This window comes from Calypte anna, chromosome 5, assembly GCF_003957555.1.
Source record: "Calypte anna isolate BGI_N300 chromosome 5, bCalAnn1_v1.p, whole genome shotgun sequence".
Classification (NCBI taxonomy): Eukaryota; Metazoa; Chordata; class Aves; order Apodiformes; family Trochilidae; genus Calypte; species Calypte anna.
Window position 1 is genome coordinate 2881471 of NC_044250.1, and position 25451 is coordinate 2906921.

General features: G+C 43.5%; 2 protein-coding genes across 7 annotated transcripts in view; both read left to right on the plus strand.

Moving 5' to 3' along the window:
- Nucleotides 1-11434: 11434 nt before the first annotated feature.
- On the plus strand, nucleotides 11435-15613 carry FGF19 (fibroblast growth factor 19). Its single transcript, XM_030451526.1, has 3 exons — nucleotides 11435-11657; nucleotides 11768-11871; nucleotides 14825-15613. The coding sequence occupies exons 1-3, from the start codon at nucleotides 11435-11437 to the stop codon at nucleotides 15155-15157; spliced, it is 660 nt and encodes a 219-aa protein (XP_030307386.1). The 3' UTR covers nucleotides 15158-15613.
- A 4774-nt stretch (nucleotides 15614-20387) lies between these two features.
- The window catches only part of LTO1 (LTO1 maturation factor of ABCE1), a 152113-nt gene continuing 147049 nt past the window's right edge, over nucleotides 20388-25451 (plus strand). For 4 of the 6 annotated variants that reach the window (XR_003987604.1, XM_030451025.1, XM_030451021.1 and 1 more), the window contains exons 1-4: nucleotides 20388-20492; nucleotides 20999-21104; nucleotides 22390-22460; nucleotides 23073-23190. Coding sequence is in view for 5 of the 6 variants with exons in the window: in XM_030451025.1 (XP_030306885.1) it covers nucleotides 20425-20492; nucleotides 20999-21104; nucleotides 22390-22460; nucleotides 23073-23190 (363 nt within the window). In the remaining variant the exon portion in view is untranslated. Of the gene's footprint in view, nucleotides 20493-20998; nucleotides 21105-22389; nucleotides 22461-23072; nucleotides 23191-23555; nucleotides 24476-25451 lie in introns of those variants that run through there. The other 2 variants (XM_030451022.1, XM_030451024.1) reach the window with 2 other exon arrangements.

Sequence of the window (25451 nt, forward strand, 5' to 3'; positions counted from 1 at the left end):
GAATCAGCTTCTACTTTTTGTATTCCATTCCAGACAGGAGTTTCATTCTTTAAACTCTGATTCAATCTCCTATAGTCCCAGGAAAAAAATCTCCAAACTGTAAGCCAGCTGTAAACACAAAACAAAGCAAAATAAAACAACCCAAAAAAACACCAAACCAAACAAAAAAGAGAACTGCCCACAATATTTTTGAGGTATGTGACCTGCCTCATTTCCCTGTTTTGATTTTGTGCAATTTGCAGTTTTCTGGCTGGGAAAACTAGCATTTTCCCAAGAGGAAATTCAGGGGTTTTGCCACAGACTTCATGCCTTTTGATCACATTTTGGTTTTATTTTTATCTAGCAGCCTGCTTTACATAGCTACCTGGGTAGCTTTCCCACAAGTAAATAAGAAGTGGATGATTATCCCCTCCATAATTCCTTAGGCCCACACTTCAGAAACATGAGAACAAAGAGCTGGCAATCACCTTGTAAACAGAGATCAGCCCACACCAAGAGTGGGCAGACAATATAAAAGCTTCAGGTGCAAGAATTCACTGTAGTTTGGTTCCAACTCTTCACTTCATTAGCTTAAGATGTCAGGGCAGTGATTTGGGATATGAAAGATGGACTCAAAGCACCTAAAACACAAAATAAAACATCATCATGTTTTCTGCTGAGCAAATAAATGAAAGCTGTAGTAAGTCTGTCAGATGCCAGGTCAAGGTTTGGAATTACTGGACGTGCTGGCTGCCATGCACAGAAAAAAAAGTGTTTATTTAAGAAAACAAAAGATGATGTAATCTCATCAGCTGTCCCATCATTGTCCCTAGGTGCTGAGGACCCGGCATCCCCACTGGACACTGTTCAAGGGGGATGCTTCAGGCAAGGTTTAATCTTGTCCCATGGACCAAGCAGCCATCAGCAGTTAGCAGCATGTCAGGGGACTTCACTGAGCACATCTTCAGGTTTAGTTTAAACCAGAGAATTCAGTTCACGTGCTCTGACAGCATCTACTCCAAAAAGCAAACTAAAGCTCAGCAAGGAGGGAAATTGCTTTTCCTTCAAACCATTTATCATGACTGAGGCTAAAATGCTGCTGAAAACAGATGCTTTTTCCACTGACACACTGCACACTGAAAAAACCATCTAGTGATTGGAATTAATTTTCTTCTAAATCCCCACAGAGAGTTACTGGCAGGCAGTGTGCACAGACATGTACACCTGCCAGCAGAAAATACACCAGTGAAGTGCACAGGTCAGGCAAAATTCAGTCACCCACCTGCTCCTCCTCCCTACCACCAAGCCTTCCAGACCAAGGCAGCTACATTTGGTTCCCTCTTCCAGATACCTTCATTTTCCTGTGGCATCCTCACTCTCACAACCAGAAGTGCTGCTGAAGGACTAAATTCCATTTCCCACTGTCAGGAAGCAGGATTGCTGGCCACTTCACAAGGGCCAGGGCACCCTCCCTCCACCAAGGGCCCTTGCACCAGTATCTGCACATCCTGGTGAAGATGCTGGCAGGCACAAGCGTCTCTCCTCACACTCTGGGTTCAAAGGAAAGGCCTTCAAACTGAACTAATTGTCCATCATCGTGTGATATTTCCAGTTTCTTTGCTTTAGTCAGTTTGATTTATAATGTGGGTGCCAGAGAGCTGGTCTGGTTTCACCAGGCTCTAACATCACATCCTTGCTCACACAAGCAGCTAGGTGGAAGCAGTCAATCCACCCTTTCCTGTGAGAATCAGTCCTGAGAAACAAAAAGTTATTAATTTTCCATTGCTTGTTCAGTCCTTGCCTTTTATTTTTTTTATCTAACGACACCATAGGTAATAGAATTATCTTACTTTCATTTGACTTAATTTTTAGGGGTTGGGGTGGTGGTTAAAGCCCATCCATAGCTCAGCATTAATATCAAAAGTCTATAAATGCAGCCTGATAAAAGATTTAAGTTCTAAGCACTGCTTGAAAACTATGGGAAGAGGAAATGTTGTAGCTCTGTATGAGCAGCCACTGGCTGGCTCATAAACAGCCCCCTCAGTAGCCTATTTAAAGAACATTGCAAACACTTTGGACAATGTGCATTTTATTAGGAAAGGGAAGCACTGAAGAATCAACTAGAACATACACAGCAGGAAAAAGTAAATGCATTAGCTGGCTTTAATGGGGATAAAAATGGTGAAGCAGGGAGAAATTCTGTTTCAGAAAGGTCATTCAGTTGCTTCTGCATTCCTTCCCCCAACATTTACATGCTGCTGGCTGGATTCATCAAAGGTCTTCATTATTCCCTCTTGGCACACAGAAAACAATCACTTTCAGATAATATAACGACCTAATTACTCAAACAAGACAAATGAAAAGAAATGACAGCTATTTACTTCAGATCTTCACATTTAGCAGCTCTTCAAGCAAAGATTTAAAGGACTTGTAGCACTTATTTAAAACCTGAGAGCCTGGATCACCTATCAGGGTGGGGTTTGATGACCACCAGCAGCATGGGTGGTGATTCCCTTTCACTCTTGGTCTCCCAATTAATGTTTCTCTCCTTAGGGATCAGGACAGCTCCAGGTAAGCTGCAGAACAAGGATATTTTCACCATGTTGTTCCCCAGGCTTCCCCAAGGTCAGCCCCAGCTCATCCTGCACACCCAGGGCTGGCCTGTAGGGTGTGGGTGACACTTGGACACAGGGAAACCCCAACAACCAAACTTTACCTTTAATTTAAGGGCCATTTCTCCTTCCTCCATAACCTTTTTCTCCTGCCTGAGCAAGGCAAAGATCAGATGTAGCAAGGGAAAATTTTAGACTGAACTTTTGTAAATGAATGCAGAAGCAGAGTGCTTTATTGTTCAGATTTGCTGTGGCTGAAAAGGAGAGGTAGTTCAAAAGGTGGATCTTAGGGTTCTTGTTTATTTTGTGATGTTCTGTGTGCTGGCATAGTAGTAATGATGTAATCACTGCCACTAAAAATCACAGTCAGGCAATGACTCCTTTAGACCTCAGATAATTACAGAAAAATACAGATACTGGTGTTATTGTGATGCTTATCAGGGCTGTATCATACACAGAACTATATTAATTGCCTCAATTAAAAAGAGTTGATTCTGGGGACAAGAGTCAGAGCATGAACTTTTGAGCCTCTCTGCACTTTCCCCTTCCTGCAAGTGTGGAATATGTGTCCTTGTGTTTTTCCAGAGCAGCCTCCCTACCAGTCCACCTTCCTGCTTGGCAGTGTTAGTAAATGCTCACAACTGTTAGGGAGCTGTTTGCTTGATCCCATTATATTCATGGTAATACCCAGGGCTATAGAAAGATCCAGCTCATTGCCTAATTACCAAATGTCTCACATTGGATGGCAAATGAAAGGCTTAAGCCCCAGTGGGATCATATGTGTCTGACCCCCAAATAATTGTTTGACATCAGAAGGTTTATTATCTCCTAGCAGGAATGAGAAGCATATTTCCTAATAGGTTCCCCACCCTGGGCAGTGCAAGCCTGCCTTTGATGAGTGTCTCTATGGTAATTGATGTTAATGAGCAGCAAGGCAAGGAGAAACACTGGGTCACCAGGTAGGAAGCCCCCCAAGAGATAATCTAATTACTCTGCAAAACAAATTACTTTCAACCAAAACAAATTACTTTCAATCACTCTGCAACAGATAAGATCAGTGGAAGGGGCTCAAAGCTGATGACAGCTGGAGACTGAGGCTTCACCACTTTATGGATTGATCCCTTTTGCTCTTTGGTGAATTTTGGTGACTGACAATGGAGTGACAGAAAACTGGTGCCAAGCGCTGAGCTCCCTTTCCTTTCATTCAGATGAATATGAGGGACCTGCACACTCGCTGCTCTTTGCTTGGGGGGTTCATTGATTTAAAATTGGAAAAGCTGTAGCCACCTATATTCACATCTCTTATCACCAGGGAAACTCTCTAGGAATAAATGCCCAGGCTGGGAAGCTGTGAAATCAGCTCATTGGGCATCATTAGGAGAGGAAGCAGAAGGGGAACCATTGCATGGTTGCTTTTTTGTGCATGCACAAATAAGTGAGGCAAAATGGAGCACTCTTAATATTTTTATGAGTACTTGTAACTATTAATTGATACTCTAATAATTAACTACCACGAGCTGTTGCCAGATATCTGACTGTTCTCACTGAAGCAGATGATTTTTTTGTCCCATGGAAGGCAGAACTTGGCCCTCATTCCTTTTCTTAACAAAAAATTAACAATATTGTTCTGGACATTACCTGATTATTATTGTTTCAGTTATTGCTACTATTATTTAGTACCATCTGATGAATTCAGACTGAAATAGAAGCCACTTGTGATGATGAAGCACTGCATCAGGAGGGGTTTATGCAACAGGAAGGGTTTATGTAGGGTCCATTTATAGTTCTGTTGCTCTTTATTTCATTAGTATAAGCCAGCTCCTTCTACCATATGATACAATCAATGAAACATCTGCCAAACTGGATCCTGAGCCCACTGATGGCAATATCTGCCCTGTCAGTCAAGAGAATGGCAAAGGGCCATTGATTGCCAAGCAATAGCAGCTCCTCTGCAGAGCCAGGCTGTGGTAACAGAGATCAGCAGTTGTTTTGTTGCAGGCTTCACCTGCTAGAGACATCTGACCCAGAGTAATACTCAGGTCTCAGGGAGCCTTCAGTAGTGAATAAAACCTTGGTGTCCTGAAGAGAGCTATGAGAGGGACTCCTGTTGCACTCTGGAAATCTTCTGAAACAAATTCAGAACGAATTGGGGGGCTGCCTATACAGATCCCTTTGCAAAATGAGTGCCTGAATCTATAGAACCATTTATAGAACTGTAGACTGATCCATATGAGGGGTGACACTGACGTTTTCTCCTCAGCCCTTTGCTTTGCTCACTTCAGGAGCTGAGGTGTCCCCACCTATTGTCATGCAAGGATCTTCTTGGTACCTCCAGCCATGAAAGAACCAGAAGTAGTTTGGCTTTCACTTCTGGCCTGTAATGTTTAAAGTTGTTCATTTCCAGGAAAATGAGAAAAAATAAATTGAAGATGCATTTGACATAAAATTTTGGAGTTTAAAGATGGTAACTTAGAATCTCTCTGACCAGTATGTGTCTAACCATAGTTGTAAATACACACAAAATAAATACTGAGTTCAGTTCTGCTTCTTGCATCCTGTCAAGGTATGGAACAGACACAGTAGCCAGGCAGTGAGGGATTTCACACTGCATTTAATATTTACTGCAACATCAAGGTAGGAAAATTTAATGTAGGTATTTCACTTCACTTTCCAGCAATGCTCAGATTTTATATCATACTGAAATTATTTAATGTCTCTAAATTACTCTTGGAGTAAGACACCTCTTGCCTTCTATCATTTTATCATTATCATTATCATCGTTTTATCATTAGTCAGATGTGTAAAAGCTAAGTAAACTTGAATTACTTTCTAAAGACCAGCCAGGCTTTTTCCATGCTCATTTGTTCTGCTTCTCTTAAGTTCAAATGGCCTTTTAATTGGCCATTAAACTAGGAAATTATGGCTGATTAGGATCAATCCAAATGCAACGTTTTGGATGGACTAGCTATTTGAATACCATTCTTTTAGATCCCCTGTTACTTCTGCTTTGTCAAGTAAAGGTCACTTTTAGGAGCATGGGCAGGATGCTTCAGTAACCTTTGCCTTTCAGTTCTTGACCCCAAATGTCCCACAGCCACCTTCTGTGGTAGCAAAAGTGAGGAGTTAAGAAGCTGCAATAAGGAACATCAGAGCAAGTTTCTTGGTCTCCCAACTCCCAAATCCCTGTACATGTCTGTTGTCTGTATTAAGGATGGAGTCTGGGTGACTTGTGAAGAGGGAGGGAAGATATCACCACATTTTTGAAGTCCAAGTCATCTACTAAAGAGATTTTGGAGAAGGTGAACAAGAGGTTTTATTTCTTCTAAGATACTTCTCCTTGGTTTAGGCCCAGGATATGAGCTGGAGTTTTGTAGGGGGATTTGGGAATGTTTGAAGAGGAGCACGGCTCTGGGTATGCATTCTGGTGAGTTTGAAACAAAATTCTGGTAGCAAATCTGTTTCTTTCTCTTTGTAGTGAATGTTCCTCTTCTACTGACCCTTTCCTTGTCTATTAAAGGAAAAATATTTCCAATCAATTGACATAAAGGCAACATTATTTAGCCACTGGCAAGAAAAGAGAACAGGTCAGTGCTCTATGGGTATCACTTTGGGCTGAGAAGCTGGTGATCTACAATCACCCTTGTCTGAAAAAGCTTTCCTTGTGGTTTTCACAAAGACATTGAATAAACAAAATCCAGGGGCATTGCTCCCTAGGTTAAGATAGAAATGAAAATATAACCTCTAGGCAAAGAAAAGTTATGTATTTCTGCTGTGGGATGCAGGCTTGCTCAAAAAATAATCCTGGTGCAAGATGATTTGGAAGAAGAAATCGCCACCCATAATAATCCAGCAGCATTGCACGTTCCTGTGAGTCCAAACTAAAATATGAAAAAATGAGGATCTCAGCCTTATGAAGAGGCCAGATTACAATTACTTCGGGTATTGAAACATTTGAATAAAATCATATCTTTAGATTGGGTGCCTACATTTCCCAACTTTTGTTGATTTAGTCTGAATAAGGTGCTGGAGAGCTACTGTACCAAATATCTTCCCAGAAAATCAGTAAGGCCTCTACCAGAATTACACAGGGATTTCATAGCACACAGAAAAGACAAGGTGGATTAAGTATTTCTAAAGTATGAAATAATGGCTTACAGTAAGGGGGAAAAAATGCATTTAGGCCATTTGAAGCTGCCAGGACTTTTGTGAGCTTCAGAGTCAACTTAATCAGAAGATCCCAGCTGACAGGGAAAGCTTCAAGTCAGTTCCAGGCTAAGTCTTGCTCTCAGGAATGCCTCGACTGATAGCAATAGTTAAGAAAGCATTAGGTGACAGAATGGTGAGAGATATTTGAAATTAGTTGTCTGGCTGTGTTCCTTGGAAAAAAAACCACCAGCAATAACACCTGCAAGGATGAATTACAGCAGCAAGGATCTCTCCAGTGCGTTGCTTTTCTTTAGCAGAGCACTCCTAGAAGAGGAGCCCCTGTGGAAGCTGATCACTTGAAAAATCTTGAAGTATCTGACGCATTTGGAGCCTACTCATTCACTGGGGACTATTCCACTGTATTATTATCTGGGGAGAGCTCATCCTGCTGGATGACATTCTGTCAGTGGGCGCAAGCAGCAGGAGCTGTGGAATCTCTGTTCTCCTCTCATTCACAGCCCGGGGAGAAATATTGTCACCTTTATGCCTCTTGGATTGCAGAAGCAGCTGGGAAACAGAGCAGCCCTTGACATGTGGTGGAGTAACCTCTCCTTCTTAGGCAGGTTTTTTAGCTTGCTCAGTGCTGATAAGGCTCTTTATAGAACAACCCTGTGCTGGAATAACAGCGGATGGCAGCGTGCTGTGTCTGCCCTCCTGCCTTCCCCTGTCTGCCTGCCAGACTCATCTCTCCCAGAAGCAAGAGAAAGGATGGGACTGCTCTGTTGGCCCTCTGCCACAGGGGAAATAAAGGCTTTCCTTTTGCTGTCACTTCTGGGATGACATGCAGGAGCTACAGCAGAAATCAGAAACCGAAGGGATGAGCTCTGCTTGGGACCTCACTTCCCTGGGAGTATTTATGGCTTCTGTAATTCTCCCACTTCCGGTTTCAGAGAAAAGGGCAAGAGACTGACAAACCTCCTCTCAAAAGCAATATTGAATCCCTCTCCTGTGATGCCTGCTCCTAGGTCTGGGGGAGATGCCAAAGATACCCCAAAGGAAGTAAAAATTCTTAAAGTTTCTGTATCTTCTTCCTTTTTCTGCAATGATTTGTACAGCCAAAGTTTTCTGCGTGATGTTCTGTAGATATTCTGAAGTTATTCTGTTTTTGAGCAGGTATTTCTTCATCCTAGACACGTCCAGCTCTTCACACTTTAACTCTTTCTCAGCCTGGAGTGACTCACCTACAGTTTTTTCCTTCATCTTCACCACAAGGTAGACCATGACCAACTTCTACTCATGGGCAGCTTCATGCCCTATTTCTGATCAGTATCTGTGGCAATTTTCCTATTTAATTTATCTTGGTTCCAATTACCTTATTGCCCAGTTACACATGTTCAGTTACCTTTTTGGAATATTCCAGGATCTCTGGATGTTTGACTTTTAAATACAGATACTTCCATTCTTCCAGAACACATTCAGTTCAGCTTTAATGTTACAGAAACCTGCAGTTCTTGTCCTGCAGAAATTACACAGGGACATTGAAAAGTGCAGTGGAAATAAATGATTCATTACAACAGGTGAAAATACTTTTGCAGTTGGGCACTATCTGGTCAGGAGGTATTTTTATTCTACAAGACTTTCCTCCTGGTTTTCTTCTCCCATCTTTTTCCTGCAGTACCAGGACTTCTTGTTGAAGGCTGGAGCAGGTCCAGCACTGGAAGTGATGATGTGATTGACCCTGTAAAACCTTTGTTCTGCAAATAAATTTTTCTATGCACCCCATTTGCAGAAACATGCAAAGATGTGTCTTTCTATTGAACTTTGGCAAAAAGATGACAACAAATGATAAAGTTCAATGACACAGATAGGAATTGAAATGAAAATTGCATGGTGCAACTCCTATTTTAAAAACAGGGAGGTTCATTAGCTCATTTGGCTCTTGCTAAAAATAAGATACTTAATCTGGGTTAATCATCTGGGCTTTTTTTACAGAGCCAATAAAGAAATAGGCACTTGCAAAGATTATCTAACCCATATCTCTTAGACAGCTGTTTTGAGATAGGATTGGTACTATGCAGCCCAGATAAGTACTTGGAGGCACTGAGCTCTCTCACTGCCTACAGAGGAACTTGGACAAATGACTTTGATTTAAAGCTTCCTATAGCAAGAAAAGCCTTAAAAAAACAACCAAACAAAAAAACCCACAAAAAGCCCCAAACACTTCATATTTGAAATGTATTAGCTATTAGATTAGCTCTCCATCAATTGTTAGGAAATTGTCACTTCCAGCCAGGTTTTCCACTGATTTGAAATATCATTTAGTGTAAATGATTTGCCCTTTCTGCCTCAAATTTTGATATTCAGAAGGGAATAATAATGCTGTCAAAATGAACAACCAAGTTGCAGCTCTCAATTTCCTACTCTTTGAAGGAAGTTTGACTTCTTGCTGAAGAAAATGAACACGGTCGTGAATATTATTCACACTGTAGCACAGCAGAAATAGCAATAATCAAATCACTTTTATTCCCTCAGATGCATAACAAAATCAACTAAAAAAGCCTTTCAGATTAATTTCAGACCATAACCTCTGCATGTGTGGTGGGTGCTTGATACCTTGAAGAATGCACATGGAGCCAGGATGAGTTACACGCACAACTGCTGTGGGGCCCAGGGTTGCAGGGCAGTGAACTGCCTTGTAGCAGTCATGTAATAATGCAGAATTTGGTAGAGGGGAAAAAAATGAGGGTCTTGGATGCCTTGGTGTTATTTGCTGGGTTTATAACGTTGTGAATTTGTGTGGTGTTTGAAAGGGCAGAATCTCTCAGATAGCCTGTGGTTTGGAGGATGCAGCAGGAGACACCTGAAAGTGGTCCTGATTGTTCTTAATTCTTCATCAGCTGTGTAGAGAAAACTGGACTCTTGGGATGGCTCAAGCTGACCATCAAACAAACCTGAAGGTAGCTAAAAATCAGGTGCTGCTTTTGAAATGGCTGCTGACATAGAATGCCTTGCTCCAGGGGGTTTGTGATGCAAGATTCTGATCATTCAAACATTGGTTCATCCGTGCAATTAACTCAGTGCCAGGAGCTACACACAATTGTATATTTAAACATTTCTGCAAGTGGATTCTGCCTCTGTATTTCAGTGTGACCTTGCCTGTGTGCACAGCCTGGCTGAGCTGAGAGGGCTCAGAAAGAAAAGATATTTGTGGGGGTGTTTGCAGGATGGAAATGCACATGTACAGACAAAAGGATGGAAGTAAATGGGTAACAAAATACAGAAATAGTGTTTGAAGGTGATAGGAAGTTTGTTGTTTCAGAGAAGCTGCTGAGGGCATGGGCTTAAGTTTTGCTTGTTATTTCATGTCTCCTGTGGGAGAAGGATTTTATGTTCTTTATGAAATGACCCGTTATCTCTCTTGAGATCTGACAAAACTCCTTTAATACTCAGTTTGGATGGACAGCAGCAAAGTCAGCAGCAATCCCCTGAGATTGCAAAGGGCACAAACCAAACCAGAATGTGTCTGTCTGCTGCTTTCCATCTCTCCTGATGCACTCGCTGAGGGAGCTCCTGGGGAGGAGCCCGCATGGAAAAAGTCCACGCACAGACCAAGAAATAAATCTGTTTGATGCTGAGGTCTGAATAAATCTGTTTGATGCTGAGGTCTGGCCGCTGGCTGGACACAAGGCAATTTTACTTGCACACCCTTTTTTTTCTTTTTTTTCCTCCCAGTCTCTGTACAACTGGGGACGAAGGGGAGCTGGAGAGCTCTCTCCCCGGCAGCAGGTTTCCCCGGGGGGAGACCAGGCAGCTGCCCAAGCGCCAGGCTCCATCTAGTGACACAGCCGGGGATGGCCGGGCGGCAATAAAGCCCGGGATCAGCGCCAGCCCTTCCAGAGGCGCCGTACCGGGCCGCCCCGTCGCGGCTGCCGGGAACCGGGAACAGCAACACCGCTCCCCTGCCCTGGGAGGTGACCGGGGCTTCAAACCCCTACACCGGACATGCAGAGGCTTCAGCAGAGGCTGATTTCTCTCAGCGAGGTGTAAAAAAGCATTCCCCGAGGGCACGGCTCGTTTATTTCTTATAGGGGAAATAAAAGACGAGAGAGTCCTGAGGCAGGAGCTGAACCCACCCAGGGCTGGAGCTAAACCTCCAGGCAAGAGCTGAGCCTCCTGGGCAGGAGCTGAGCCCCTGCGCTGGCTCCGCGGATCCCCTGGATGGGGTTGGATTTACACACGCCCACCGCCGGTCCCTTTCCCGGGGCTCCCATCAGGACAGGGGCTGCGGGACCGGCAGTGCCGCCCCTCCTGTCCCCTCCCTCCCTCTCCTCCCATCCCCTCGGGGCAGCCCAGGACTGAGAGGGTCGGTCCGGGCGGGGAAAGACACAACCGGAGCCTCAATGAGTAGAGGGGCAAAGCGGGGAGATGCAGACGGGGAGGGAGCGACTTGCGGGTGTCCCTCTGCGAAATGATGTCACCCGATCAATATTTTCGGGGGGAGTGACCGATCCCGACCAATTCCCTCTATGAAACGGGCTCTATATCGGAGCTGGATGCAGATCGAGCTGATAACGCCGAGCTATAAAAAGCCGAGGGGGTTTGGCTTCTCTCTCCCAAAGGCTGCATCCCCCCAGGCAAGCGCAACCAGCGCACCAGATACCGCTCGGCTACCGCTCCCTCCGCGCCCCTTCCGCGGCATGGGCCCCCCCCCCGCCGCCCTGGCCCTGCTGCTTCTCGCTTCCCTCCCCTCCGTCGTTCCGCTGCCCTTGCCCGACGCCGGTCCTCACGTTAACTACGGCTGGGGGGAACCGATCCGGTTGCGGCACCTCTACACCGCCAGCAAGCACGGGCTCTTCAGCTGCTTCCTAAGGATCGGTGGGGACGGCCGGGTGGACGCTGCCGGGAGTCAGAGCCCGCAGAGTGAGTTACCGGGGGTGGTGGTACCGGGACGGGGTGGGACGGGTCGGGACCCGGGAGATAACTCCGCTTTTTTTTTTTTTTTTTTTTTTTAATTTTCTCTATCCCCGCAGGTCTGCTGGAGATCCGCGCCGTGGCCGTGCGCACCGTGGCCATCAAGGGGGTGCGGAGCTCTCGGTACCTCTGCATGGACGAGGCGGGACGGCTTCACGGGCAGGTGAGCTGCGGTACCCCCGGTCCCCGGAGGCTCTGCCCCAAGTTCGATTTTCCCGAGGGAGATTTCCAGCCCGGCCGCCGAGCTGAAACATCAGCCGAGCCCGAAGGGCTGACATATACATACATATTTAATTTATTTTTGCGTGTGTGAAGGATTAACAAAGCTTTCAGGTCGTTCCCAACCTCCCCCTCCTGAGCCCCTGGTTAATTCTTGCCACTGTTACTGCCTACAAGGCTGTCAGGTTTATCAGGCTGATGAGAAATCATCAAGGAACATAATTTAGAATGCAAAGTATATGTTGCATGCCCCTCCACCAAATATATACTGAAAATACAGTCCAGGACAAAATTTTGTTTATATTTACAAAGCTTCATCAGGGGGTGGCTGAGATTCTGCCACAGAAAGAGGTTAAGTCGTGCCAGAGAATCTGAATGATTTCTCACTGTTGAGGTCAGGTTTTCTGAAAAAAAAAAAAATTAAAAAATAAAGAGAACAAACCCCAAGATAACTCTTTTGGAAGGGACATGCAGCCAGACAGCTGCCAGGCATACACATATCCCAGAAACACAGGGTTGCTGCCTCTGAGGTAGCACAAAACAGGGTTTTGGGGCTCCCTCTCCACTGTCTCCCTGCCCTTTGCTACCAGCACACCTGGGGAACTCCAGGAGCCGAGGTAAAGTCACCCTCTGACACCACTTTATCAGGTCATGCTTTCTCCCTAGGTGTGCCAGCTTATCAGCCAGGCACTATCAGTGGCATAAAGTTGGTTTTTTAAGCTGCATAAATTGCCAGCTCTAGAGCTGGAAGGGTAGAATTCAGGTTCAGTCTGTGTAAAGCTGCTGTACAGAAGCCTGAGTTTCAGAGAGTGGCAACTTTTTATTATGCCATAGTAAAGACACAGCTTGATTCTGCTTTGATTGCAGTGGCCAAATTTCTGCTGATTTCAGCCAGACAAGGGCTTGGCCCATTCTTAAAGCTCCCAGTATCTTTAAGAAGAGCAGTACTGATGTAGGAATGGTTTTGAATGTGTATAGAATGCAGGATAAATCTTTCAGAATTTCTTTGCTTTTCTGGCTTAGAATAAATTGATGCCATGGTCAGGTGCACAAGTTCAGACACTGGTGGCTCAATTGCTAGCTTCATGTTTTCAAGTATATCCAAAGCAGAGCCTGGATATACAAGCTGGACTTAAAATATCTATCATACAACACAGTTTTGAAGGCATAGGCCTTGACTGAGTTTGTATATGAATTTGTTTATTAATTTTAAGGGGGGAGAGGCTGTCTGAAAAGCAGAATGGCATGTAGCCATGCTGTCACATTTATCTGGTATGGACACCTGCCATCACCTCTCTGCTCACAGCTCAGGCAGGCAGCTCTACAAAGCAATTCTTCACCTTATCAGCACTGAGCTCAGGAGTGGAAGAACAAAAGGGCACATACAGTGCCTGGGAATTGAACTGGGCAATGCCTTGTGCTCCTGAAACATTCCCTTTTTAAACACTGGGAAATTGAAGCTTAAAGTTGACTTTTCAACATGCAGTGAGCTGCAGGCAGTAGTTTTGGGGGAAATGATGTAGCTGCTGGGTGTGCTGACACACTGTAAATCCCTCCTGTGAAAATAATCAGCTGAAAATACTTAAAGTGGGGTTTGTACTTCTTAAAAAAAACCACTAGAGACAATCCAAATGAAATGAAGAGTGAACGACATAGCTGAGACATGAGGGTGCAGTCAATAACTGTTATTTGTAATGTGCACTTGCTCAAGAAGCTATTTTATTTCATCATCCTTGCTAGTGAGCAAGAAGCACTCCTAGAAAAAAACAACAGATAACAGTTCAGCCATAAATTTGTATCATAGACACATTTTACTGAGATACAATGTATGTAGGAGGATAAATATTGTGTAATTTTATTTGAAGAAAATGCCTTTCTTAAAATTATTCGATTAGTTTAAAAAGTGCTTTTAAAAGGCAAACAGATGCATGCACTTGAATTGTACTCTGTACTTTGAGAAAAGGTCTTTGAGAAAGGACTGAAGAATATCAAATATGCTCCCTATTCAGACATTCACAGCATTCATGAAAGGACATTTTTATCACTGCAGACTGAGATATAATCAGCAATTGTCTTTTATTGGCCTCAAGTTCAATCACCTGGAGTGGCTGAGCCTGAAATAGCACCAGAGTTGTAAGAAATACAGGGTTTGTGTAAGGATCTGGAAAGGTCTGAGTCCCACTGTACCATCCACACAAGTTCATCAGAAATGGAATTCTACAAATTCATTTCTAAGAATATACATTCTGCTATACAAAATCCTAACTTGTGTTGTTGACAGTTCTAAATAATGTCTAGTGAGCAAATAAGTATGTTAACTGGTCAGCAAATGGTTATTTTTTTAAAAAAAAGGCATTTACCTGTGTTTTCCTGATTGTCCATGTTTGCCTGAGCACTGCCTAAGCACAGAGCTGCCTTTTGAAGCCCTTATACAGGCAAATCTCTTATAGAGCCAAAGTTTGATACCTGAGGATGGTTGGATGAGGTCTCATGACTGCAACTGAGAACTGTCAGAAATTACAGAGTTTTCCCAAACGAGCACTGGGATCTGAGATTCTTTTTCCCTGTGCTGGGGACAGGATAAGTGTGCAGGATGCACCTGGGATTCAAAGCTGATTTGACTCCATGGATGTGCATTGAATTCAGGAGTTCTGGGTTAAGTCTTTTAATCTCCTCCTAACCCAAAATGCAGACTACGTGTACTAAATGCAGTGTGGGGAACTTGAACAGAACAGAGCAGAGTAATTGCAGTTGGAATAATCTCATCCACAGGACTGTGAGAAGCCAGAGAGGCAGCAGAGAGAGAAGGGCTGGTGGCATCAAAGCTTTATCTGGTGGTTGAAGGCAATGAGTCTGGTTGGGCGTTTTTGTAATTCCTGTTACTTCTTGCTGTTCAGCTCAGGTATTCCACTGAGGATTGTTCCTTTGAAGAGGAGATTCGTCCAGATGGCTACAATGTCTACAAATCCAAAAAATACGGAATTTCCGTGTCCCTGAGCAGCGCCAAGCAACGACAGCAGTTCAAAGGAAAAGATTTTCTCCCACTATCTCACTTCTTACCCATGATCAACACTGTGCCCGTGGAGTCAACAGACTTTGGGGAATATGGGGATTACAGCCAGGCCTTTGAACCAGAGGTGTATTCCTCACCTCTGGAAACGGACAGCATGGATCCCTTTGGCATCACCTCCAAACTCTCACCAGTGAAGAGCCCCAGCTTTCAGAAATGACTCTGATCACACACACAGGTTTTTAAGGAAATATTGCAGAATACTTGAGGGGTTTCTAGCTACTCATGTTGTGATATTTCAAGCTTTTTTTGTGTATTTCAGCCAGCCTTTTCCTTGCCAGGTGTTGTGCCTGTAAGGGATGAGTGCCCAGAGGCTATTCTATAGTCTAAAGAATTGCCTATCCATAGTTTTATTTGGAGAAGGATTAAATAAGGAAAGCTAAGCAGCTTCCCCAGAGTTCCTCCATTATCAGGGTGATGAGGAAATAATACTCATTTTTCTGTCTCAACTTCATTACCACCTATGCTCACCTGTTATTTTTGCTTATGGGAGTAAAAGCAGGGAACCTTTTTCCCAGTCACAGGGAGGTTAAGGATCTCTTGGCTTCAGAGGCCTTAAATACAAACATTTGTGACACAACACACTCAAGGAAAACCAAGCAAATGTCATTCCATGAGCCAGAGTTAATGCAGTTTCTTGAAAAGCTGCAGACAACATTCTGGGAATTGAAAGCACACCACTGAAAAAAAAAAACCAACCCAATTCTGCTTGTATATTGTGCTTTTTCTTCTCTTAGGAAATAAGGGAAGAAAGGGAAATTTTTCTTCCTTCTCCCTTATTGCTAAAGGGTACTTTGGAAAACTGGATCTTTGATTTCTTTTTAAATTTATGTGGGATCAGCATCATCCAGCAGAGTGTTCTCATTACCATTAGCCAGAATCCAGTGTGTGGTTGTAAGAGGGCACAGAACCAGCGATGATTTTCATCAGGCAGGGAATGAGCAGCTCAAATTAGTGCTTAAGTGAAGGTTCTGTTGTTTATAGGCATGCATGGCATGAGCAAACTGAGAGAAAGACTGAAAATGGATGATGTATAGGTCAAATCAGTTGCAAAACAGGCTTTTCTGTTTAACCTTTAACCACCAGCAATTCTTTCAAGTCCCTGCCAGGCTTGATTCTGCATCTCAGAGAACCAGGGGAGAGAGTTTTAGTGACTTCAATGCTGAAGAACTTTGTCAGCCATCCTGTTCTGGCAGGAAGGGATTCTCAGTACCTCATGGCCAAAAAACCAGTTATCTGTTGTCTTCAGCTCTGTTCTCCCATTGTAACAGTTTGACAAAGGAATAACCAAGATGAAACCAAAAAAAAGGAAAACAAAAATTCATTGTGAGAAAAGGGTTCAGAGATTCTACTCATTTCCAAAGGTTTGTTTATAATAGAGATTTCTATACACAAAAAAAAGCTTTACTGGAAATGCTGGTGTTCTTCTGACCTAGCACTTCATTGCCAATGCAATATTTATAATTAATTTATTTAATACATACATCTGTTTATTTTGTTACTGTTATTTATGCTCAAAATTATATTTATATACTCTGAAGGTGAGTTTTTTAGTTGTAAGAAATTCTGTGAAGTTTTGGAATCAGGAAATTTTAGCAAACTAACAGCTCTTTAAATTTCTGTGCATTATCAGTAGTGTAATTGTGTACATTTGCAATAAAAAAAATATAATCTTTAACAGAGAAATCAAGCTGACTCTTTTGTCACTTCTTCAGTCTAGAGACTTCAAGGAGCTTTGGCATCTGGCTCTGTGGCAGCTCTGTGAAGGTAAAGTCCCTTGTGAAGGTGATGAGGTTGAGATGGTGCAATAGAGAAGGACTTGGAGAGCCAAAGGGGTTTTCCCAAAGGTAGGCAGTGGAAAAGCTGGAATTCAACTCTCTTGTCAGTTACATCTACACATCTTTTAACCCCCCCCAGGGGCAGTGACTCCACACTTCCCTGGGCAGCCTCTTCCAGTGCTTGACAACCCTTTCAGTGAGGAATTTTTTCCTAATATCCAACCCTGGAGCAACTTGAGGCTTTTTCCTCTTGTCCCATCACTTACTACTTGGGAGAAGAGCCCAACATCCACCTTGCTGCAGCCTCCCTTCAGGTAGGTGTGGATCTGGGCTGGTGAAGGCATCATCAGTGACATTTCATCTGTGATAAAGCAGTCATGGGTTTGCATCTGTTCTATGAAACATCTCTTTCCTATTCCATTTATGTTGTTAAAGCCTCCCATTCTCACTGCTTGCAGCCATTCAGTTGCTGGACACCAAAAGGTGTGCTCACCCCCAGGTTCCTGAGGATGTGGACCCTTGGGATGATGGAAAAATCCAGTGCCAGGTGTGGATTTTTCTCCAGCTGTGCAAAATCCACCTGCAAAATGCAAGAAGATCTTGTGGGTGGAAGGCTGCTGCCTTTTAAAAATAGAAACTCTGCCCAACAGTGGTTATTGTCTGAAAAAGCTGTCCATTTCTGGCAGGAAAAGGGACTGAACATCCCCTGGAGATTTATTGTACAGGGACTGCAGATTTCTTGGCTGGCAAACACCTCCCCTGGTGTTTCCCATTCCCCTTTGTGCTGAGCCACTGCCACCCATCCCGAGGGCTCCAGCTCCCCATGGATTGGGAGGTGCAATCCTGATTTTCATGTTGTTTTAGTAAAGAAAATTTCAGGCTTGGGGAATTTTGTTTTCCTGTTTTTCATGTCCTTTATTTTCATTTTATTTTTCCCTTCTGAACAGCTGCTCTGTTGTCTTTGAACATTAGATAGATACCTTTTAAGAGCTTTTTGTAAAACAAACCAACCAGAAACCAAACCAAAATAAATAAGAACTTTTAAAATATCATCAGAAATCTACTTTTAGTTTTCTTCTTTAAAAATCTTGATGGGAAACACAGCAAATATTAGAGCTCGAAGGGCACACTGCTCAATTTAACCTTTGTGAGGTCTTTTTTTTAGTAGATGTCACATTTTGTTTGTTCCTATTCTCCAGGAGCACAAAGCTGAGCAACCTGAAAGCAGCATCTTGAGCTCTCCAGTGCCCCTGCTTGCTGACACCTTTGGATTTGCATCTTCCACCAGCAGCACAAAATTTCTCACTGCAGCAGCATGGTTAGAGGTTGGTTCAATATTTCTCCAGATGGAGGGAAGGATTCCAGGAGCTGAATTACCCACACCACTTCCTGGACCACTTGAGTTTTCCTTGGAGGTTTTCTGACCAGCTCTGTCTGGTTTGTGTAGAATAAAATCAGAGAAGCTCCCAGTTTGAGGTGGGAGGGTTACTGGGAAATGCTTTACCCACCACCAGGCACCTGACTCCAGTCAGGAACTTGGTGTGGAAAACCTTGGAGGACCTCATTGCCTTTGGTTCTGTGGGAATGTAAACATCAGCACCCCCATTCCCATCCCCATCCCCATCCCAATCCTGGTTGATCAGAGTTTCTCAAAGACAGAGGGACAGTGACATGGGGTTTCATTTGCAATGGGACCTTTTACAGCCCCACAAAGGTTTTTAAAGGTCAGGTGTCAAATGTCTCCTTGTGAAGTCCCAGTCAGCAGCTATGATGTGCAAATAGGAGTTGTTAGAGGAGGTGGGAAGGCTGTAGGAGAGGAGATACTGGGCATCTCCACTGGGGAGGTGTAAAAAGCTATAAATCCTTTATTTCAGAGCCATGATGTCAACTTTACCTCTTTTTCCTTTACCTTTTTTCCTTCCAAAACATGACTTTCTTTTCTTTTCTTTTTTTCCTGTAGACCCATCTCTGGCTTTTCAAGCTGCCCATTCCAGTTCTCTGTCCTCCTCTCCTTGATTCAGAGGATAACTGGTGCCCTGGACCACTACTGGGACTGGCAAAGTGCCTTGGTGTGCTCAGAGGTACATTTTCATTAAGTAGCTGAAAAATAATGATATAAATGATCCTTAAAATATTTGCCCAGAAATAATATGCTTTCTTTTGCTGGTGTGAAGCTGTAATAGCAACTGAAGTTTTAAGTTATCAGTCTAGAATGGCACCCTGGACATTGGTTTGGGTATTTGCATCAAAAATATTTACATTTTGAGTGCACACAGCAAAACCACAGCACCTGAACATCAGAAATGCCTCAAGTCAACCCAAAACTGCCTCGTGTCACTGCCCAAGGCTTGTGGGGCTGGGGACAAACCTGCCAAGGTGTTCCTCACACCTGTGAGGAGCAGATGAGGGAATTGGGGGTGTTCAACCTGGAGAAAAGGAGGCTGAGAGGAGCCCTTGTGCTCTACAGCCACCTGGAAGGAGCTTGGGGGGAGGAGGGGTTGGGTTCTTCTCCCAGGGAAGAAGTGATCGAGCCTCAAGTTGTGCCAGGGGAGGTTTGGGGAAATTTATAAACATTTCTCCACTAAAAAGCTCTGGAACTGGCAGAGGCTGCTCAGGAGGGCGGTGGAGTCCTCATGCCCGGGGGGATTGAAGAGCCACGGAGCTCCGGTGCTCGGGTGGTGGTTTGGTGCTGCTCGTTACGTTTGGACTCCACGACCTTAAAAATAATAATAATAATAATAATAATAATAATAATAATAATAATAATAATGTTCCTTTCCAACCAAATCGATCCCGCGCTGCTTGCGCTCCAGTGTTTCCTCCGCGCTGCTTCCGCTCCGGGAGCTTTCAGGGGAAAAACACCAAAACCTCCCCGGAATCGCCGCTTTTATCGCCGGGACCGGGAGCTTTCCCTGCAGTCCCGTGTCCCCAGAACCTCCCCCCAAGCCCCCGGGGTCACCGCGGTCCCGGTGGGTCCCGGTCGGTCCCGGTGTGTCGTGTCGTGTCGTGTCGTGACGTGTCGTGTCGTGTCCCGTCCCGTCCCTCGGTCTCTCTTCCCGGTGTCGCTCTGGCGCCCCCTGGCGTGCACGCGCCGCGCCGCCCCTCCCGGAAAAATGGGCGGAGCTAAAGAGAAAAGGGGGCGGGGCGAAACAAGACGGGGCGGAGCGAACAGAGAAGGGTGGGGGCGCAAAAGGGCGGAGTTAAGACAAAAAGGGAGGAGCTTAAAAGGGCGTGGCGGGAAAGGGGGCGGAGCAAATTAAAAAGGGGCGGGGCAAAAGTCGGGGCGGGGCAAAAGAAAAAGGGGCGGAGCGAAACAAGGAGAGGCGGTGTGCAAAAAAAGGGGCGGTGTGCAAAACAGAAAGGGGCGGGGCAAACACGAAGGGGCGGTGTGCAAAGAAATGGGCGGAGCAAAACACGACGGGGGCGGAGTGCAAAAAAAGGGGCGGAGTGCAAAAAAAGGGGCGGAGAAAACAAGAAAAGGGGCGGAGAAAAAGGGAAAAGGGGCGTGGTCATCGCCTGGCATCACCACGCCCGCTGGGTGCGGGAGGGGGAGGGAATTGCGCGCCTGCGCACTGGCGCTGAGCGCTGCGGCCCCTCCGGCTCGCCGTCCCTTCCCGGCATCCCCTGCGGGCGCCGTCCGGCGGCGGGAATGGCGGCGGCGGCTTCGTCGTCGCTGAGCAGCGATGTGTTTGAGGAGATCGTGATGGCCGAGGAGAGGTGCGGGAGGCCAGGGGACGCCTGAGGAGAGAAGTGGGGCCGGGGTGGGGTTCGGCCGCGGGGGGAAGGAGCGGAGCCCCGAGCCTGGGCTCCCAGAGGCGGCGGTTGGGGCTGAGGGAGGAAACGCTGAGGGGCAGAAGGGTCCGGGAAGGCGTGAGGGGGGAGAAAGGCGGGAAGAGTTCTGTCTGCTGAGCAACCGGTCTGCCTGAGCTGCTGTGGGGATCCTGAGTGAGCTCGGAGTTATAGGGGTGGAAAGGCTGAGGCTGAGGGGTGCCGTGTTCGTGACAAGTTACAGTCCGGTTGTTTGAAGAGATTGTCGTCTATAACTGCGTTTTAATTTAAATTAATGTGATGCGATGTTTCTAAACGTGTGCGGCTGTGTTTCTGAGGGGACCCAGCGGGGTTGTGTTTCTGTGGGTGGCTTCTGTGCAGCCTGTGTTGGATGTGAAATAAAAACAGGTGATAAAAACGTGTTCTGGTGATAAAAACGTGTTGTGTGTTCACAGGTTTCATGGTGAGGGCTATCAGGAGGGCTATGCTGAAGGCAGACACCTTGGAGTTGTGGAGGGAAGGAGGTATGGGTCACTCCATGGTGCCAAGATGGGGTCTGAGGTAAATGGGAAAATACTGGAGAATTGGAATGGTTTTGCCAGAAAATTACCCTAAAAGTTGGGCAGAGTTGGGTGTATTGGAGCTCTGAGGCCTGCTGTGTTTGGATGGATGTCCAAGGGCACCCATGGAACTGTTTTAAAGGTGATATTTTGATTTTTAAACAGCTAACGAGATGGTTTGGTGTTTTCTGAGCTTAATTGCTCTCTGAGATTTGCCTTTTTTCTGAAAGGGAGGAGAAGGAAAAGCCCAAATCAAACAAGCTTATTCAGACAAAAAAGATGGGCTCTTTATTTTTATTTTTTTCAAGACACAATTACCCCTCAAGGTTCCTCTGTACCATTCCCTGTAGCTCAGCATTGGGGATAAACATGGAACACTGAGAAACTTTGGGTGGAGAACCACAGAGGGGCAATTCTGGGTGACTTGTGTTGCATTCTGTTATTTCTAGTACCAGAAAAGTTTGTTGGTTGAGGCACTGCTCTTCCTGTGCCTCGTGGAGCCATTTCTCTGGGGAATTGAATAAAAAAATATAATATTTTCTCAGTTTAAATGGGAGGTGTGTGCACATGCAGACACAGGGGCTGAAACTGTTAGGCTGTAATTATGGAATTAATTGCTTAAACTCAGGTAACTTTTATTTTAGGTAAATTTTATTTATAAATCAAACAAGCTTGTTCAGACAAAAAAGATGGGCTCTTTATTTTTATTTTTTTCAAGACACAATTACCCCTCAAGGTTCCTCTGTACCATTCCCTGTAGCTCAGCATTGGGGATAAACATGGAACACTGAGAAACTGTGGGTGGAGAACCACAGAGGGGCAATTCTGGGTGACTTGTGTTGCATTCTGTTATTTCTAGTACCAGAAAAGTTTCTTGGTTGAGGCACTGCTCTTCCTGTGCCTCGTGGAGCCATTTCTCTGGGGAATTTAATTTAAAAAAATAATATTTCCTCAGTTTAAATGGGAGGTGTGTGCACATGCAGACACAGGGGCTGAAACTGTTAGGCTGTAATTATGGAATTAATTGCTTAAACTCAGGTAACTTTTATTCTAGGTGTCTGCATTGCTCTGTTGTGAATACTCAGTCAGTTTTTTAACACATTTCTGACTCTTACACTGTTTAACACAGACCTCCATTTATTCCACTGGGATTTACTGGACTTCCCAGTACACCCAGGCATTTGTTTCCTGAAGAATGAGGCACAGTGTGGCACTATTATAGTTTGATTGTCTGTACTACATGGGTTTATTTTTTTTCCCCTCATGATTTTCTGGTAAATTCACAGATTGGCTCCTACCTTGGGTTTGCACTGACGTGGCAATGTCTGCTCCAGAAACGCACAGATGAAAAGAACAGGTAAGATTTAAAAAAAGAAAAAGTTTAATTTTGCTTTAATCCTGTTTCAAATTGTGGTGTCCAGTTTTGCCTCTTCCCAAATCCAAAAGAAACGGTGAAAAACAGAAGAAAAGTCAGCAGAGAACCACAATAAAATTTTTTTCTGCCCTGTTCTGATCAGTTTTATCTGACATAATTGCCACCACGTTGTCAGCCATTCTGATGTGTGTTTTGCTGAGCTTTTTTTAGTGCATTTCCTTAATTTGCTGAGTGATCTGATGACTATTTCTGAAGGTTCTTGAATAGTTCTCAGCTTTTGGCAGGGAGGTTGAAAGGGAAACCTTGACATTGTCAGTTGTGCTACAGCTGAATTTCTGATACTTAATCAAATCTATTTGATATATATTGATTATATTTGATATATATTTGATATGTATTTGAAAATATGTATTTTCTGATACTTAAAAAATGCTCTCAGCTAAGGGAGAAGCTGAGATAGGGATGGATGGCTGTGCTCTGAATTATTATATATAAGTATTAGTATAATTCTCATATTGATAGGTTGAAAAAAGCCTCAATAATGGGCTTATCAGTTTTTCTGTTTTGATTTGATTATTATTTTTTTTCTTGTAGCAAAAAGCTAAGGGCTCTGGACTCATTAATAGTGATGATTCAGAAGTTTCCATATGAAGACCCCACTTATGATAAGCTGCAAGAAGATCTGGAAAAAATCAGAGGGAAATTTAAACAGGTTTGTAGTGTTAAGTTGTTATTTTAGCACACAGTAGTTGTAATTCCTGAAACTGTTTAAGTCTCTGAACCTCAAAACCCCTGAATACTGCTCAAAACAGCATTTATGCAGGGTAATTGCTGTTCTTTTTTTGCAATCATACTAAAAATACATGAAGTGAATTCAGTGGAAATAATAATAGAAAATTCTCCAAAGCAAATGCAAAATAAAAGCCAAACACCTTCTTTTAAAAAGGAAAATTGAAAATATTATTTGGCAATGAATTAAAGGTGGGACCAGAAGAGGAGAAGTAGAGGATTTGGGAGCTTTGTTGAACAGTCATGGAAAACAGACACTTTGAAACACTTTTGTGTATTCTTTTTTAGGTTTGTTCAATGCTAAATATTCATTCTGATTTTAGAGTTGGTTCTGAAAGTTCTTCACTAACATTTTGAATGTAAAGAGATGAAGATAAGCATGGATGACCAAAGAAGAAACATTAAAAAACCCAAATAACTGGGAAAGTGTTTACTCTTAATTTAAACAAAGTCAAAATAACAAAGAGGTGCTAAATATTAAGGGGAAAGGGAAAAGCACAGACCTTGAAATAGTATTTCTCATGTGTCATTTAATGTTTTATTACCTCCAGGGTTTATTTAGGATCACTGAAACTCCAGTGTGTAAACCTGTTGAATAGAAGTAGTTACTTTAATTCCTCCCTAGCCTTGCAATGACAGATTAATTCCTCAAAATGAAAACATGTGTATTCTCTTTATTAGTATTTATTTACCAAGGGATAGCTTTTTATTTTCACTCTTTATTCTCATTCCAAAGAACAGATGCTGCCACCTGAATGTACTTAACTGTTATTTTAAGAGAAATACAATCAGTTTTTTAATCTGAAAGATACAATGAATTCTAGAAGAACTTCCCTCAGTTGTAATAGACTCAGGCAGAGCAGCATGGCATGGAGCAGCTCCTTGGGTAGAGATTTAACTGCTGGGCAGGGTGAACTCTCAGAAAAGGACTCAATATGTCCAGATCCTCCAACATCACTACTTTGTGCCATCTAGAGCATATATATCCATTAATTTCAAAATAATCTTTTTTATTTTGTCTGTTTCCCGAGTATGCCAGTATCAGAGCCTTTCCTGAATAGCTGGTGCATCTTTTTTTTATTTATTTTTGTTTAATTGTCTTAAATGTGGAAGTGTTGGAACAGCTTTGATCCACACAGTGAGTGTTGGGGCCATCTAGTGGAGGAGGTTGTTCAGTGTTAGAGATTGTAAGAGCAGAAATATTAAAATAGAGTGCAGAAAATGTGTGCCTGTGATGCAGCCCTTCTAATTTTGGGGTGAATTTCTTTGAAATAAAGTAATACTGAGCTAGGAGTCATTTGTGTCCTCATTTGGGACCTTGGAAGCTTTGATGGTCTCTTGGTTTAGGGCTGTTGAGTGCAGTTGGCTTTTAACTGTTAAGCAGCTAAAAACACTGGGAACCAGAACAAGCACCAGACTGCAAGTACCTGAAAATAGAGAGAAAATTAAAAAGCATATTCTGTATTTTCAGTGCATGGATGGGCACAAAACAAAAAGATCACATAGCTAGAGAAAAGAAAACTAATTTGATTCCATAATCACTTCAGGTAAATCCAAATCAGTTTATTTTTGCAAATTGGAATATTTTACCTGTTTACTTCAAAGTAATGAAAGGTATTAGATATTAATCTATGATTAATTTTGACTCTTTGTTTGTTTTTAAAATCCATGAATTATGCTTTCAATAAACTGCCCTTGGATCCTGGTCTAAAGAAGGCAGTTTTGTTCTTCTGACTGACAGTACACAGGAGGAAATGCTGGGAGTTTTAAGGATTCATATTTTAAAACGTTGCCTTTCAGGGAATCTTTTTACATGGTTTTTAAAAATGTGTGTAAAAGGGAGGGAAAGGATCAAGGTATATGTGAAGCATTTGGTTACTGGAAGTGTGTGATACAGAAGCTGCATGCAAGGAGCTGCTCTGGATTTTCTATTGAAAACCCAATTGTTTGTGTTCAGCTAAGGAGAGAAAGGATCTCAGCAGATCAAGCATTTAATGACTGTTATTTTGGAAATTGGTTTGGTGGCTAATTTTCTTCTATTACTTTAATTATCTTTATAACAATTAAATTTACTTTATTAGAATAACTTATTTATATATAAATATATATACATATTTAACTATAAAGATTGTCTTCAGACTGGGACATGCCAGGCTTAGGGCTGCCTGATGAGGCTTTCATTTG

Coding starts and splice junctions, on each gene's coding strand:
- FGF19 (XM_030451526.1), top strand. CDS start 11,435: ATGGGCCCCCCCCCCGCCGCCCTGGCCCTGCTGCTTCTCGCTTCCCTC. Junction 11,658..11,767: donor CGGGAGTCAGAGCCCGCAGA/GTGAGTTACCGG, acceptor CTATCCCCGCAG/GTCTGCTGGAGATCCGCGCC. Junction 11,872..14,824: donor CGGGACGGCTTCACGGGCAG/GTGAGCTGCGGT, acceptor CTTGCTGTTCAG/CTCAGGTATTCCACTGAGGA.